The sequence below is a fragment of the Candoia aspera genome, chromosome 1 (genome assembly GCF_035149785.1).
Source record: "Candoia aspera isolate rCanAsp1 chromosome 1, rCanAsp1.hap2, whole genome shotgun sequence".
NCBI lineage: Eukaryota > Metazoa > Chordata > Lepidosauria > Squamata > Boidae > Candoia > Candoia aspera.
The window spans coordinates 226,251,205-226,265,013 of record NC_086153.1 but is presented as its reverse complement, the minus strand read 5'-3'; the positions used below and the strand labels follow the sequence as shown (position 1 = coordinate 226,265,013).

The window sequence follows — 13,809 nt, the reverse complement described above, 5'->3', positions numbered from 1 at the left end:
CTCTAAATTCCTCTATCCTAAAATGCTAGCATTTCTTTCAGCTTAACATAAATGACTCATCTCCTTTCCAAGGTCCACCCAAAAAAAGCATCTGGCTTCTTTCATCTAGAGAGAAGTACAATATTGCCCCTTAGTGGCACCAAGTTTCTGAAGACACATTTGTATTAATATATACTACAAATCCTGCCCCCCCCAACCATTACCTTAAATCAAAGAGGGTCAGTATTGATTTGGCTTATTTTTTATTCAAGTTACAAAACAGAAGCAGTTGGTAAAGTCCACTCAAGGCAGGGAATGAAAAAACAAGGCTGTTTTAAAACTGGGAGCTGCCGCAAGAGCAAAAGCAACCTACATAGGGAGAGAAGTGTTCAGACACTCTTGGCCTGGCCTGGCCAGCCATTTGGGGGAAGGGGGGGAGAAGAAAAATGGGAATGGGTAGAGGGAAAAGAGGTTCCCACCCAGAGCAGCAGCATTAGCTAAGGTCAAAGGACTACATACCACCTGCTCCTAGTCTTGTTGTGCAACTGACTTCAGAGCCCGGAGGGTTCCCTCTCCCTAAACTGCCTCGTTTTGTTTGCTTCTTCCATTTAGAACAGGGGAAAGGCTGCCTTTGCAGACTGCTTAATGGGTTCCTCAGCTGTGGCAGGCACCTACAAACTGGAGCACAAAGTGATGACCTGGGTGCACTCAGCCTTGCAGCAAGGGAAGAAAAAGAGCGTGAGAGCCCTTGCACTTAGCCACCCTGTCTACAAGGCTGAAATACTTGCACACCTTTATAGAAATGCTTGAAATAGCTCTTGGTCCGTCTGACTTATTCATCTGGAGTTAACTCTATATTAAACAGAGGCATTAGCTGCAACAAAGGGCCACAGCAGTCACACAGCCTTTTCCTCCCAGTGGTGTCTGAATGTTAAAGGAACAGTATTCCTTTTGTGGTGTTATGGATCTCACAGACTAGAGTTAGCAGAGGTGGATCCATGGAAAGTTTGACACCATTTCAATTACAGTCACAGAGTTAGGAACTGTTCTAATTAATGGCCAGAAGAATACAATAGAAAAAAATCATTGCCTTCTGATGTGCTAGGAACAATCCTTTAGGAAGCTGAGGATATAGTATGTTATTGTCTCCTTCGTTTCCCCAAGAGTTAAAACTCTAGGGATTCCTCAGTCACAGTGGCCAACCTTATAAAAAAGAACAAATCAGGAGACTCTTATGAAAATGCCATTTCTAGGCAGGAAGAAACGAAGAGGCCTCCTTGTTTACAGCTAGATGCAGCTCCAAAAGTACTCCTAAGAGGGTCAAATGACCAGATCAACATTTATTGAACTTACATGTAAACAGTGAATAACAAGGAAACTGGGGAACACTTTCCAAGCCTGCTCAACTGAACCAGATAGGCAGTGCCCAGCTCAGTGCTCAACTGATCATTGCAATGAAGCCCACACCTTGAAATGGGCTTGTCTGTCCCGACTGTGTTTGCTGGTGTCATAATCCTCAAAGACATGGTGAAAAGTTGCTATAGAAAGGACCTGCAGTCCAGGTGGCTACTGACAGTCTAGTGAGCTGTCCACACATGCCTGACAGGATTTGGAAGAGGTCATTGGTTCCTGGCTCTCTGTAAACCTGAGCTGTTTCCTCCTGGGTTCTGCCACCTCCTTGGCTATCACTGTGGAGGAAGGGGGATACCCCTGGGGTCAGTGACTTGGCCTTCTTGGAGATTCTTGACCAGCTGTGCTAGCCAACGCTTGGTGGTGGTGTCGTCCTTCAGAACCTGGGCAAAGGTGGTGTCTTTCAGCTGATCAGGAAGGCACTGCCTGAGGGCTTCCCGTGCCCTACATCAAGAGACAAGAAAAAGGGGGCCAACAAATAAACTCACATGGACAAGAGGGGAGCATGCCCCTCTCCTGAATATACAATCACTGTCTTTTATGTAAGAAATAAACTGATCATCATGTTACATCTTTATACCCTGCATCTTTCCCCTATCCTTCCTACTGCGTTCCCTGGAATGCAGTAGATTACCATACTGAAGGTGTTAACCATTCCTATGAAAAGAGGTGGATAGAAGGGAAATAATTGCTGCTTGACTAAATAATTGTAAAAATGCATCTGTACTCCATGAAAGGAGGATAGATTCATTGGTAGCCTTGGACTGATACCTTAAATCTCTGCTTAAAGTTTGATCATTGCTCTTTAAAATCTCTGTGAGGAAACCTAAAGAATCCACCCAGACCCTAAACTAATAGTACTTATTTTGGAGGGAGGACCTTCATCAGTTCTTACTTGACAGATGCTCTGCATATGGGAAGGAACTGGATTACTACCCTAGCACTGCAAACCGCAACTAGGACTAGTTCCAAGGGCAGTACCCTCCCTAACCTAACCAAAAGATCCCTAGAAACTTCTAAGATGTCTACCTTGGATTATCGGAAAGGCGAAGGTAACAACGGACCACGTGTTTCAGCAGCCTGGCAGAAGGCTCCTTGGAAAGTTGCAAGACCATTTTACCCTAGGTTAAAAAAGAAAAAAGTAATGAAGAAATGTCTTGCTTGCTCATACTCATTCCTCATTGCTTTTGCTGCCCAAGGCTCAAATCGATTTAACATAAAGCCTTTTCAGGCAGCAAAACAGCCTTTCAGGGGTCTCAGAGGGCAGGGCGGTGAGGGCAACTGTGGCTGGGACCGGGCTGGGGCAGCTGGGCTTCCAAGGGTGGCTGTGGCTTCCTGCTGAGGCTCAGGGGCTTTTTGCAGCCCCAGAGCCACGGTGTGCCAGGAAGCCCCTTGGCGCCGCACTGTTGGGCCAGGCTGGGGCTGGGCTTTACACTGCGCTGCAGCTCAGGGGCTTTTTGCAGCCCCAGAGCCGTGTCACACCAAAAAGCCCCTGAGCTGCAGCATATTCTTTCCCCAGCCTTCCTGAGCTCGTGCCATATCGCAGCACCCCCCTCCAACTCATGTGCGGCCTGCGCCGCCCCTCCCAGGTCTCCCCCACCCCCCTGTGGCACCCTTGTGCTTCTTACCTGGGACTCTCACCTCTTCCCACTTAACAACCCGCGTGTCTTGGGGTTACAACAGCAACTGGGACTGCTGTCGCTAAGCAATGCAGTCATGTGACATTGCGCTTTATGACCATTGCTTAGCGGTAGAAATTCCAGTCCCCATTGTGGTCATAAGTCAAAGAATACCTGTAGTGGATTGGGCAGATACCCTCAGGGAGTGTGGTCCCACATGTAACCTGGCCCCGTGCCATGCAGGGCTCCAAACACAATAACCATCACCCTATGTTGAACTTTTATAAACAGAGTAGCCTACCAATATCATTGCAACATGAGAAAATCGCTCATAAGTCTGACAGATGTAAGCCAGTCCTGTATCATCTAATAGGATCTTCTGTAGAATAAAAGTAGCAACCTGAAAGACAGAAAAGAGTATGGTTGAGCAGCTGCTTGAGCTGAAAATAGTGCAGGACTAGGGCAGATTTTGGTATCTTGATGAAATCACCAAAACCTCAGGGTAAAACCAAATAGCTAAATATTTAAATCTGTGGGTTCAGAATTTCATACTATGAGACTGAATCCAACCCACATGCACCACACTGACAAGACTGGATGAGGAGAGAATATTGCAACTATCTCTCCTAATGTTGTAGAATACTACCATTCATCAAGTTGTATGGTGTTGGCTGTATTTGTTATATGTTGGGTTTTTAAATTGTGAACCACCCAAGTTGTTTATGACTTGATCAGCTTATAAATTATGAAATTAATAAGTTAGTAAGAGGAAATCAGCTTCAACTGTACAGAAAAATATTGATAGCACATTTACTAGGCAAAGTTAATACAAAGAGACACATATCTAAAGGTGCATTTAGGGCTAAACTGAATTAAGGATAAGATAGAAAATGCCCAAGATCTCATAAAGCCATAAAGGTTAACTCTAGAAATTTAAGACAACCTATACAAAAATGGTTCATTTTTCTAAAGTGGTGCTGTCATAATAATTTAAGATTTACATATGGGAAGAATAAGTATAAAACCACTTTGAAATGAAAATAGATGGAACAGGCATCCATGATTTTGCTTTGTTTTCAAAGCAGTATCTTTGAAACGAAGCACAGAATCATGACAATTTGAAAAAGACACTTCAATCACTTTGTAGAGAAAAATATCTTACTAATTTAGATGGAAAACAAGTCTGTTTTGCACAGGAATATCAATAATTTGAAAGAAAAAAAAGGGCAACCATGAAGATAGAATAGCTTTATTAAACTAAAAGTGGAACCATTTTGGAAAGTTCACTGTCAGACAAATTCATATCAATTTAGAACAGGTACACCTGCAATCTTTTGGCCAAAACAACTAACTTGCTACCTTTGGATGGAAGCCAACCCTGTATCATGTAGGAATATAATGCAAAGGAAAATAAAAGAGAGCAACCATGAAGTTGGAATAATTTCATTAAATTGAAAGCAATACCGTTTTGGAAAGCTCACTGCCAGACTCCATGATGCGCAAGCACAAAGGGATAATTTCAGTTGTTAGTAGGAAATTGATCACTTCTTGTTCATCTGTTTTCACAAGAGCCCCTTTAAAAACATGGAAAAACCAAATAAAATTTCATATAACTTGACAAAAATCTAATGGAAGTTGAACTGACCAGAGCTAAAAGAAAATTAGTACAATATAACTTATTAATGAAAGGATGGTAGAACCATGATCCAATTTCAAATAACTGTTCTTAAGTATTACTTTTCAATTAATTAAACAATTTGTCTACATTATTCAGAAATCAAGATGATTAATGATACAAAATAAATTAGCTCTGAACTTCCAATCTATCAAGGCAAAAACATTCCTCCATGACTGTAATAAACAAATGTCTATTGTCACAAATCTTACTGTAGAAGTTTACAAGTAACAGGAAGTTTCTGATCCTTCCTATCTTCTATTCTTTCATTAACCAAATATATGGATAGAATTACAGAAGACATTTATGAGACTAGAGACTTGATCTCTGATAGAATAATTTTCTCTCTTGAATATATCCTACTAAAAAATTGGCCAGAAATATCAACCGCATTTCAAATAAGATATGCAATGATTTCTTCTAAAGCATACCCAATCTTAACAATCAAGACCATTAAGAGTATCTGAAAAATAGTGACATTCACATCATTTAAAAATCAAAAGAACCTTTTAAATACTACATAAAACTCTTACATCAAATACAACAGGCTAGTCCAGGGGCTGGCAAACTTTCCTTGGCCCTGCCCCTCACCCCAGGAGGTCAGCTGAGGCTTGGGCATGGTGGGTCGTAGTTTCTCAAGCCCTGAGCTAGGTAAAGCATAGGAAATGAACTTGTGATTTGAATTTGATGAGTCAGGGTGGAACTCTTTACGGCAGAGAATTTTCTTTAAATTTGTTTCAGTAACTTAATCAAGGGTTGACCATAAAAACAATTCATAGATGGTATTGCCCCAATTATTAATCAAAATGTTTCTAGACTGGAGAAGTTGAAATAAAGATACATGTTATCATCACTGATAGCAGTATCCACTTGGTTATTTATTCTGGTTGAAATTGGGAAGTCATTCAGCAGCCTTTGGCACTTAGTTCTAGTGAGCCTTTAGACCTGACAAAATGAATACATGTTTACATTTGCAGGAATCCCGGAGCATATACATTTACTTATAGATGCAGTAGATTTTTAAACTTTCCTTCATCTCTTCATGAAATCTTTCTTGGCTGATAGATTAACTAAAATTTATAAAGTTTGATCTATGGCAGTATTTCTTAGAGTGTGGTCCTAGGACCCCTGGGGATCCCCTAAGACTCTCTCAGGGGTCCCTAAAATCAAAATTTGCTAGCCTATGTTGAAAAATAATACAATATTAAAATCCCATCAAACAATCATGAAAAGTGGTAGTGGCAGCTAATACATCAATTGTAATTTTTAATACAGTAAATATTGATAAATATAACCCATTCAAACAAAAGCTTTTTTGGGGGTCCTGCACAATTTTTAAAAGTGGGAAGGGGTCTTGAGAGAAAAAAGTTTAAGAATCACTGATCTATGGAATGTACAATACTCAGCTTTTTTAACCTATTAATTTATTAACAGATCTATACAGAAACTTAGGATTCAGCATTGCGTTCCATTTTTCTTAAAGTGAGGCAGCTACAAATCCTTTCAGCTTGTCCATTAAAACATTGCTTTAAAAGACTGAGAAGAATATAAAGGGAGCAGTGCTGTTCCCTCAGGTACACAGGATCTCTAAAGCTCTTTATGACTTGGGTCAATACTACCATGACTGAATCACACCAGGATGCTAAGTTGGAGTCAGTATACCCTCTTCTGCATTGGCTGGATATGCTTCACTATCCCATGCCCTCAAAAACATTGTCTACTGCATTTATTTTCAGCGGAAACTTCCTAATCTTCAAGGCTAGCATAATATGAAGTCCATAATAATAATAATAATAATAATGAAAAATCAATCCTTGAGATAACAAATTATGCCCTATGGAAAGCTCCAAATATTGAATCAAGTCAATTTTTAAAAATACTTTTTGTCAAAACTGCCAATGGGACCTATAGGCACATTTAAGCCAGATAAAATTCAAATAAAATAAAACGAAGTTTTACCATTTCCTTCAATATTCCAGGATATCCCATTTGAGGACTTCCATTTTGCATTAATTTAATTTGTAAAATAAATTGTCTTGACTTAGAAAGAAGAAATAGAAAATGTAGCAATGGGACACACATTTGGGACTAACCTGTATCCCCTCTGTTAAGTTTACTTCCTAGCTGAATTGGCATTTGTGCTAAATGTATTCCCAGAAGCCTAGTGGCAAAGACCATTTTAGAACTGCTTTTCCCAGCATGTTTGCCCTTCAGATGTGTTGTGACTGCTACTCCTACAACATACAGCCAATGTGGAAGTTCCTTCCAGCATTGACAATCTGCTGCATAATCTCACATAATTTTTTAACTCTCAAGCCAAATTTCAGAGAATTCCCACTCAATTAATACAATACTTTTTCTATACTTCTTACTGATGAATCTTGACTACTCTTCATTTCTCAAAAGCAAGAATTTACTCTAACTAGCATCAAAAAGCAGCTTACCAATTACTCCAAGACTTGTGAGTCGCAGGTATTCAAAGGGACGTGTCTTGCTGACAGTGTGCAAGAAGGGATACAAGAAGAGAGGGATATGAGCAGCAAGGAAAGCTGACCTAGACAAGTAAGGAGAAAGCATTTGGCAAAACAGCAATCAGGAAGAGATATCTTTTATTATAATATACTTGTTAAAATATGTATTTAAATATTAAGATACCTTTAATAATGTTATTTCAAACAAATATATGTTCTTATTACAAGATGCAGTGCAATAGAGCAATTAAGGTGTAAACAATTTTTATGCAATCTATAAAGATGTTCTGTTATAAATAGGTACTCAACTTTAAGAAAAAAAAACCCGAATTGTTAGGGAAGGGGAAATTTCAAGATTAATACATCTAACCCATCTTGGCAGCCAGTGTAGTATAATGGTTAAGATGTTGGACTGGCATTGGGGGAGACCACAGAAGCTCACTGGGTGACTTTGAGCTAGTCACTCTCTCTTGATCCAACATATCTTAGAGGGTTCTTGTGAGAAAAAAATAAGAGGAGGGAGTGCTATGCACACTATCCTGAACCCCTACATGAAAGGCAGGATATATAGCTAACAAATGAATTTGCTGGTTTTACATTATTATGACCAGGTTAATGGGGGGAAAAGGCACTTCTTAGCTCTACTGCTCAGTAGATGATGGCAGCTAGTAATTCTGGGGAACCCTGGGGAAGGCTGAACCTAGGAGACCCTAGGAGTCTATAGTCACATTGGAAACCCCCAAACATATCACAGGTAGTTTCCATATTATGACCAATGGCTTTTAAAACTGAGCCTATGTGAGATATTTGAAAATAACATGGATCTTGATCTATGATGGCACATATGGAAATTAATCTTATATTCTCTCTGGGACTGTCAAATGTGCAGTTTTGATATTATTTATGCTATCAATAAGGCAGAAATGACAAGCTAAAAAGCTTACTTATCCTCAGATCTGGGCATAAACTTAACTAGCAAAGATACATTATGATTCCCACAATGTCAATGTACAAAGCATATACACCTGGTTTCTGGATGTGATGCAACACATTGCAAAAGTGCCAGAGCATTGCATACTCTGTTGGACTGATGAGCTGTCAAAGTTGGTGGATTTATAGATGGGTAGATATTTACAATTTCCTATGAAAAAGAAAAAAAAAACACTAGCATGAAAATATTTCCTACTGAAGCATTACCAACCCCCCACTAATCAGTTATGGTTCACTGATAAAGAATTGATAAAATTTTTGTCATATACTGACAACACAGAGCTAATTATTTGAGCTAATTATTTTTTTAAAAAAAGCTGAAGAAGAAATAAAATATAGCAATTACAACATGAATTCTGAATTGGAAGACTTTTATAGTTTTACTGAAATACTCCAAATTCCTCATTACTATCTTTCAAGCTCCTTTGGAACTTACTTAGAAGTGATATTATTTACTACTATATTATCTAAGATAATAACTTAGATAACATCACTGCCACTATATTATCATATATTCATTTTCTCAGTTGAAGTATAGAGTTGTAGTGTGAGTAACTTAAGGTATCCAGATATGTGCCAAATAAATTGCTTATACGACAGGTGGACAAGCTATCTCAATTAAAAGTTGCATCCAACCTACCTGTAACAGAGCTGCAATTGTGCCAAATGAGTGCCATAGCATTGGGGCAAGATCAGGGACAGACTCTCGTTTTTTACTCAGCTCCAGTAGTGCATTCTCACGAGTTTCCGGACTGGATAGTTCATTAATCCACTGATAAATCTTCTCTCGATCAACCTGTGCGAGTGCCGTTGGCACAGGCTTTGAAAGGAGAGAACACACTTAAGCAAACTTTGATTTTTTTTAATTGTGGTCAACTTCAGGTAACTAATATCTCAAATTAAACAGAGTAAACAGCAAACATGAATGGAATTAAGTGGATTTCTTCAGAAAGTGAAAGACTACTGCCTCTCTGAAAGCTAATGGCACCAGCCCATCATGCAAAGATGCATTCACTGCTCTGTGGATCTCTCCAGCCAACCCCACATGGTTAGCTCAAATGAACCAAGATGGGCAGGGGATGAAAGTGAATGTGGTAGGCTGGACACCTTAAAAACATTTTGTTTGCATCCTCAAATTCATAAGCTGAATTTGATTGGTGTATTGGATACCCTAGTATATACATATCAAAAAGAAGTATTCAACTCAGCATGGATATGATTTTATGTTCAATAAAACACAGTTAAAAAAGCAAAAAGCTCACAGCCTCAGGAATTCAGGACAGAAAAGGGATAGAGACAGCAGGCTGAAAATAAATCAGTGTCCAACTATGAAACTAGAGTAAAAAGAAGAGTATCTCAAAGTTTCAGTGGGTATGGTAAGAGGGAAAAACATACCATCACTCCTCCCCTCCCCCAATCATTGTTAAAAATGCAGGCAACCACATTCAAAATAAAAATAACTGCTATTAAAAATATTATTCTAGAATTCTATTTGTGTCCATAATAACTCACTCTTAAAACAAAGAAAAGTACACTGGAAATTACTTTTATAGTGACTTTCAAGAAGCATCGTTTTATTAGAGGTATGCAGCATTTCAGATTCAGTTCCAAAAAAATGCTTTGGAGCATGTGGGAATGCAAACATAGCACTAATGGCTGCTTTAAAGAAATGCAGGTATCGCTTCCTTGGGATACAGCCTGAATGAAAATGACCTGATCTTGTCCAGTAGAGTTAATGAATACATGAAGATGTAGATATAATTATGGATGAAAGGCTAAATATATATCAGAACATATGAATTAATGTTATCTAGACTACTATAAGTGCATATTAAGGTAGAAAAATATAGGTTGCTGATGTTGCATGTTATGCTCCAGTGAATCAGAGTAATGGAAGAAACAAATGCATTTTGTAAAAATTGTGCAATGTTCTGAATGTGATCCAGTGGAAAATCATTTTAATAGCGAACTTGATTAGATGGGTAGATTATAAGATGAGAATGTATAGAAAAAGTGAGCAGACCATTTGGATATCTAAGAACAAATGAGAATGATGACTGACTGATGAGGATCTGCTTAGAATAAGGCCTATTTGTTTTGAATATCTGATTTAGGCATGACTATTCATCTATAAACATGGAACATGAATGAATAAAAAATCGTGACTAATTCGATTATGATAAAAGACTGAATTAGCAATGGATACAAAACTAATGAGAGACCCTGAATGCAGGATAGACCACTTTTGCTACTCTCAAAAGTGGATCTCGCAAAAAATTAAAGAGGAAAATGTGAAAGAAAATAGAGTGAAAATGGAACAAGTCCTTCACGGAAAAGTACGGAAAGAATGAACAGAATGAATGGAAAGTGGATATAAGGAATGATGATGTGCAAGCTGCTAGAAACAGTGTGAAAAAATTATGTTTCAGTTCCACAGGAATGTCTCCAGTTATGCTAATGAGAAGTATGAAAAATGATACTTGGTGGAAGAACGAAGTGATTGAGAGAAATGCATATAAGAATGATTGAAGCACAAAAGGAAGAATGCAGAAAGCTATTGTATTAGGTGTATACAGAAAACAGAGAATTACAAATAATATTGTCAAGGGCAGCAAGGGATGGTTAAAAGCAGCAGAGAAAATACAAAGCGATTTTGCTGGAGAAAGAGAGAGAGATTACGTGCCATTAAGGTAGTGTCGGTTCTTAGTGACCACACAGAGAGAAGGTGAAAGGAATTATATAAAGAACTTCAGAAGAGGGAATGGAATTAAAAATAAAAGTGATAAAATGTGAGGGAATGTTGCGAAGAGTATTTTAGAGATTTATATAGCAATTGGAGTGATATGTTGGAAAAGCAGAAATTAAACAAATGTTATAAATGTTAATGCCCAAGAAAAAAATTAAAAAGTGTTGTGATAATATTGAAAAATAGTCAAGCTGCAACGATAAATGGTGTTAACTATAGAAATGCTAAAATGTGGCATTGGTTTGCTTATGGAATGGCTCTGTAATTTCTTTAATGCATGAAGATTGCATCTGTGCCTGATGATCTGAGGAATGCTGCTATTTCCCTATGAAAAGAGAATGATACCAAGAACAAATGTAAAAATTATGGAAGAAAGTCTGTTAAGCATTCCTAGGAAGGTGGCTGACACAACTCTGGCTGAAAAGGTATGACAGGTAATAACAAGCAACATTAAGGAAATCCTGTATAGCTTTGCACAAATCAAGTTTTTACTTTTCAGTGCATCACTGAAAAGTATATAGATATGAGAAAGCATATTGCTCATATGCTGGTTTAGAGGAAGTATGATGTATATTTAAACTATAGAACATTTTACACAAATATGGAGTTGAAGGCTAGTTGCTGAACACAGAGCAGCCTATCATGGAAGTAAAGCATGTATAAAATGGAATGTTTAGTGAGCAGGGAAAGCAATCATAAGTTACATATAAATGATTAAAAATTAGAGCAAACTGATAAATATGCATATACTTTTATAGAATGTTTACTAAAGCTGAGAAAATGGATAAATTTTAAGATGTGCAAGTCCTTATAGAAAGGTTGAGGGTTGAACATGGTCAGCTGCGAGAGCTGAACGCTTGTCCAAAAAGCCAAAACGGCTATAAATAATTTCTGCCAAGTTATGTGGAAGTGAGAACTGGCTATGTCAGAAGAAACATAAAACCTGAGCGCAATGGAATAGTGTACTTTAAAGTATGTGTGGAGAACAAGATATAAAGTCAAGAAAGAATGGGTGATAATGTGGACTGAATAAAAAATGAGCGACCAATACAAGAGAAGTATGTCGAGGTAGTTCTCATACAGGATGAATGAGGATCAAATTGCAAACAAATATGTGGAGGAAGAGGCTGGAGTTGACAAGATCCTAAAAAACAGAGTGACAAGTTTATACAGTAGAATAAAAGACAGTGTATGAAGTAGCATACAGGCATGATGAAAGCAAGAGTATTTACAAGGACAGAACGCTATGGAGTTGTAATGAATAGTGTTGGTGTTAACTACATTCAGCTGTATTTCCTTTCCTGACCTCATGCTTTACAGTAATAATATTACTACTACTCCTTTTCTGTGTTTTGCATAACGTTGCTTACCCCGCAAGGGAACAGTGTGATGGGTATATACATAAATGTGTGAACAAAGCCGTTACCTGGACTACTTCAGACCAAAAAATCTGACTCTGCTTTCTAGAGCTGAGGTTAAGTCCTTTCACACCAACATTCACAAGAATTTGGTCTCAGGCACCAACACCTAAGAATTATGCTCCTCTCTCTACTTACAAAGTTTTATTCCACCCTCACAGTATTCTTCAATACTGAAATAGTTCCTGTAGCTTGAATGACCATGATTATGAGCCCTTGCCTAATTTCTGCCCTGAATGTTTGTCAATATATCCCAAAAGTTTAATTGTGCAAACTGATAGCAAAGTGAATATTTGCAAACTGAGGCTGATACAATGTGGAAAGTGTGGCAGGAACAGGAGAAACACAAACATGGAGAGGGAAGAAGCAGAACAAACAGGAACAACATTCAAAAACAAATATAAAGAGTAGTACAAGCAAGCCTGGTTTTCCACTTGCACCTAGAAAAGGAATCAACCACTGCAGGTTTTATAGAGAAACTGCATCTTGCTTTTCACAACTATTCAAATACTTTATTTAGTTGAACTTCTTCCTAATCCTTTAGAACTGAAATACTATCAAGTTACTGTTAAGTTTGCTGAGAAGCATCTGGTAAAACTTTTATCCAACCTACTGACATTTTAAAGCAACAATCCTATATGTTCTTAAAAAAAAATCAATTCATCAGGTTACTTTCATGCAAACATAGATAATAGGCTTCAAAAACAGTACTTTTGAAATTTTGTAACACATGAAATTGAAAAGCACTTGAATAACTTATTAAACGACTGTAGATGATTAAATATACCGTCTCCGGAACTTTACATAGATCTGCATAGATCTAACATACCCACCTTAACAAGTTTTCTCCAAATCACCAACCTCCGGAGCCATGTTCATATGTGTCAGCGTTAAGCGCCAGCAATTACAAACCCGCATAGCTTAGCATATGCAAACGCAAATGCACACAACCATCACCAGGTCCCTGCAAGCGCACTCGAAGTAAGCTCACATTATTTCTGTTCCCCGAAGACAAGCGAAGCCCCTGTTCGGCGGCGACCCGGGGTACAGGGAGCTGAGTGCGCAGGAAAGGATGAGCATTTCTTACTGAGGACTATTTGGCGGGAAAAGAGGACTGGTTCGTCTCTGGCCCCCCTCCTCTTAAGCTCATCCTCCAATGAGAGGAGAGAGGGGCTCCCCTCGCCCCACGACCAGGCCCCTTGTTCCCCCAGTAGGCACAATCGGCACCAGGCCTAACTTGGCCTTACCGCAGCCGTGGCCAAACTGTGCATGATCGGGACTTCTTCGCGAGAGAGCTCAGGAGGCCGCTTCAACTTCAGCTGCCGCCATCATGGATCCGAGCACAAGCCACCGCCTCTTCCTCTCAGCCCTTCTGCTCCGCCGCTCTTGCAACTGCCGTGACCTCTGACCCTTCCTTGGGCCCGAGGAGAGGGGCGGAGCGCATGCGTCGTGGCAGCTCAAAGCAACTCTTAAAACCGCGCGCAGTACAGGAGCCCGATCC

General features: G+C 39.0%; 1 protein-coding gene across 3 annotated transcripts; it reads right to left on the bottom strand.

Moving 5' to 3' along the window:
• Positions 1–225: 225 nt before the first annotated feature.
• Positions 226–13,778, bottom strand: CNOT9 (CCR4-NOT transcription complex subunit 9). Of its 3 annotated transcripts, none has more exons than XM_063288893.1 (8): positions 13,556–13,778; positions 8,785–8,964; positions 8,180–8,295; positions 7,128–7,237; positions 4,473–4,582; positions 3,310–3,408; positions 2,419–2,510; positions 226–1,833 (listed from the first exon to the last, which is right to left on the bottom strand). In XM_063288893.1, exons 1-8 carry the CDS (start codon positions 13,577–13,579, stop codon positions 1,665–1,667), a joined length of 900 nt encoding a protein of 299 aa, XP_063144963.1. In that variant the 5' UTR covers positions 13,580–13,778; the 3' UTR covers positions 226–1,664. The 3 variants fall into 3 exon arrangements, with proteins under 3 accessions (XP_063144963.1, XP_063144965.1, XP_063144964.1); XM_063288895.1 differs by lacking the exon at positions 13,556–13,778 and adding an exon at positions 13,142–13,494; XM_063288894.1 differs by having other exon boundaries at positions 1,765–1,872.
• Positions 13,779–13,809: the final 31 nt, after the last annotated feature.

What these genes read in the sequence shown, in the direction of transcription:
- CNOT9 (XM_063288893.1), bottom strand. Translation starts at nt 13,579, where the DNA reads ATGCACAGTTTGGCCACGGCTGCG. An exon ending in CAATTGCAGCTCTGTTACAG is followed by an intron (nt 8,296 to 8,784) that starts GTAGGTTGGATG and finishes TCTTTTTCATAG; the next exon opens with GAAATTGTAAATATCTACCC. An exon ending in GCATCACATCCAGAAACCAG is followed by an intron (nt 7,238 to 8,179) that starts GTGTATATGCTT and finishes TTACTTGTCTAG; the next exon opens with GTCAGCTTTCCTTGCTGCTC.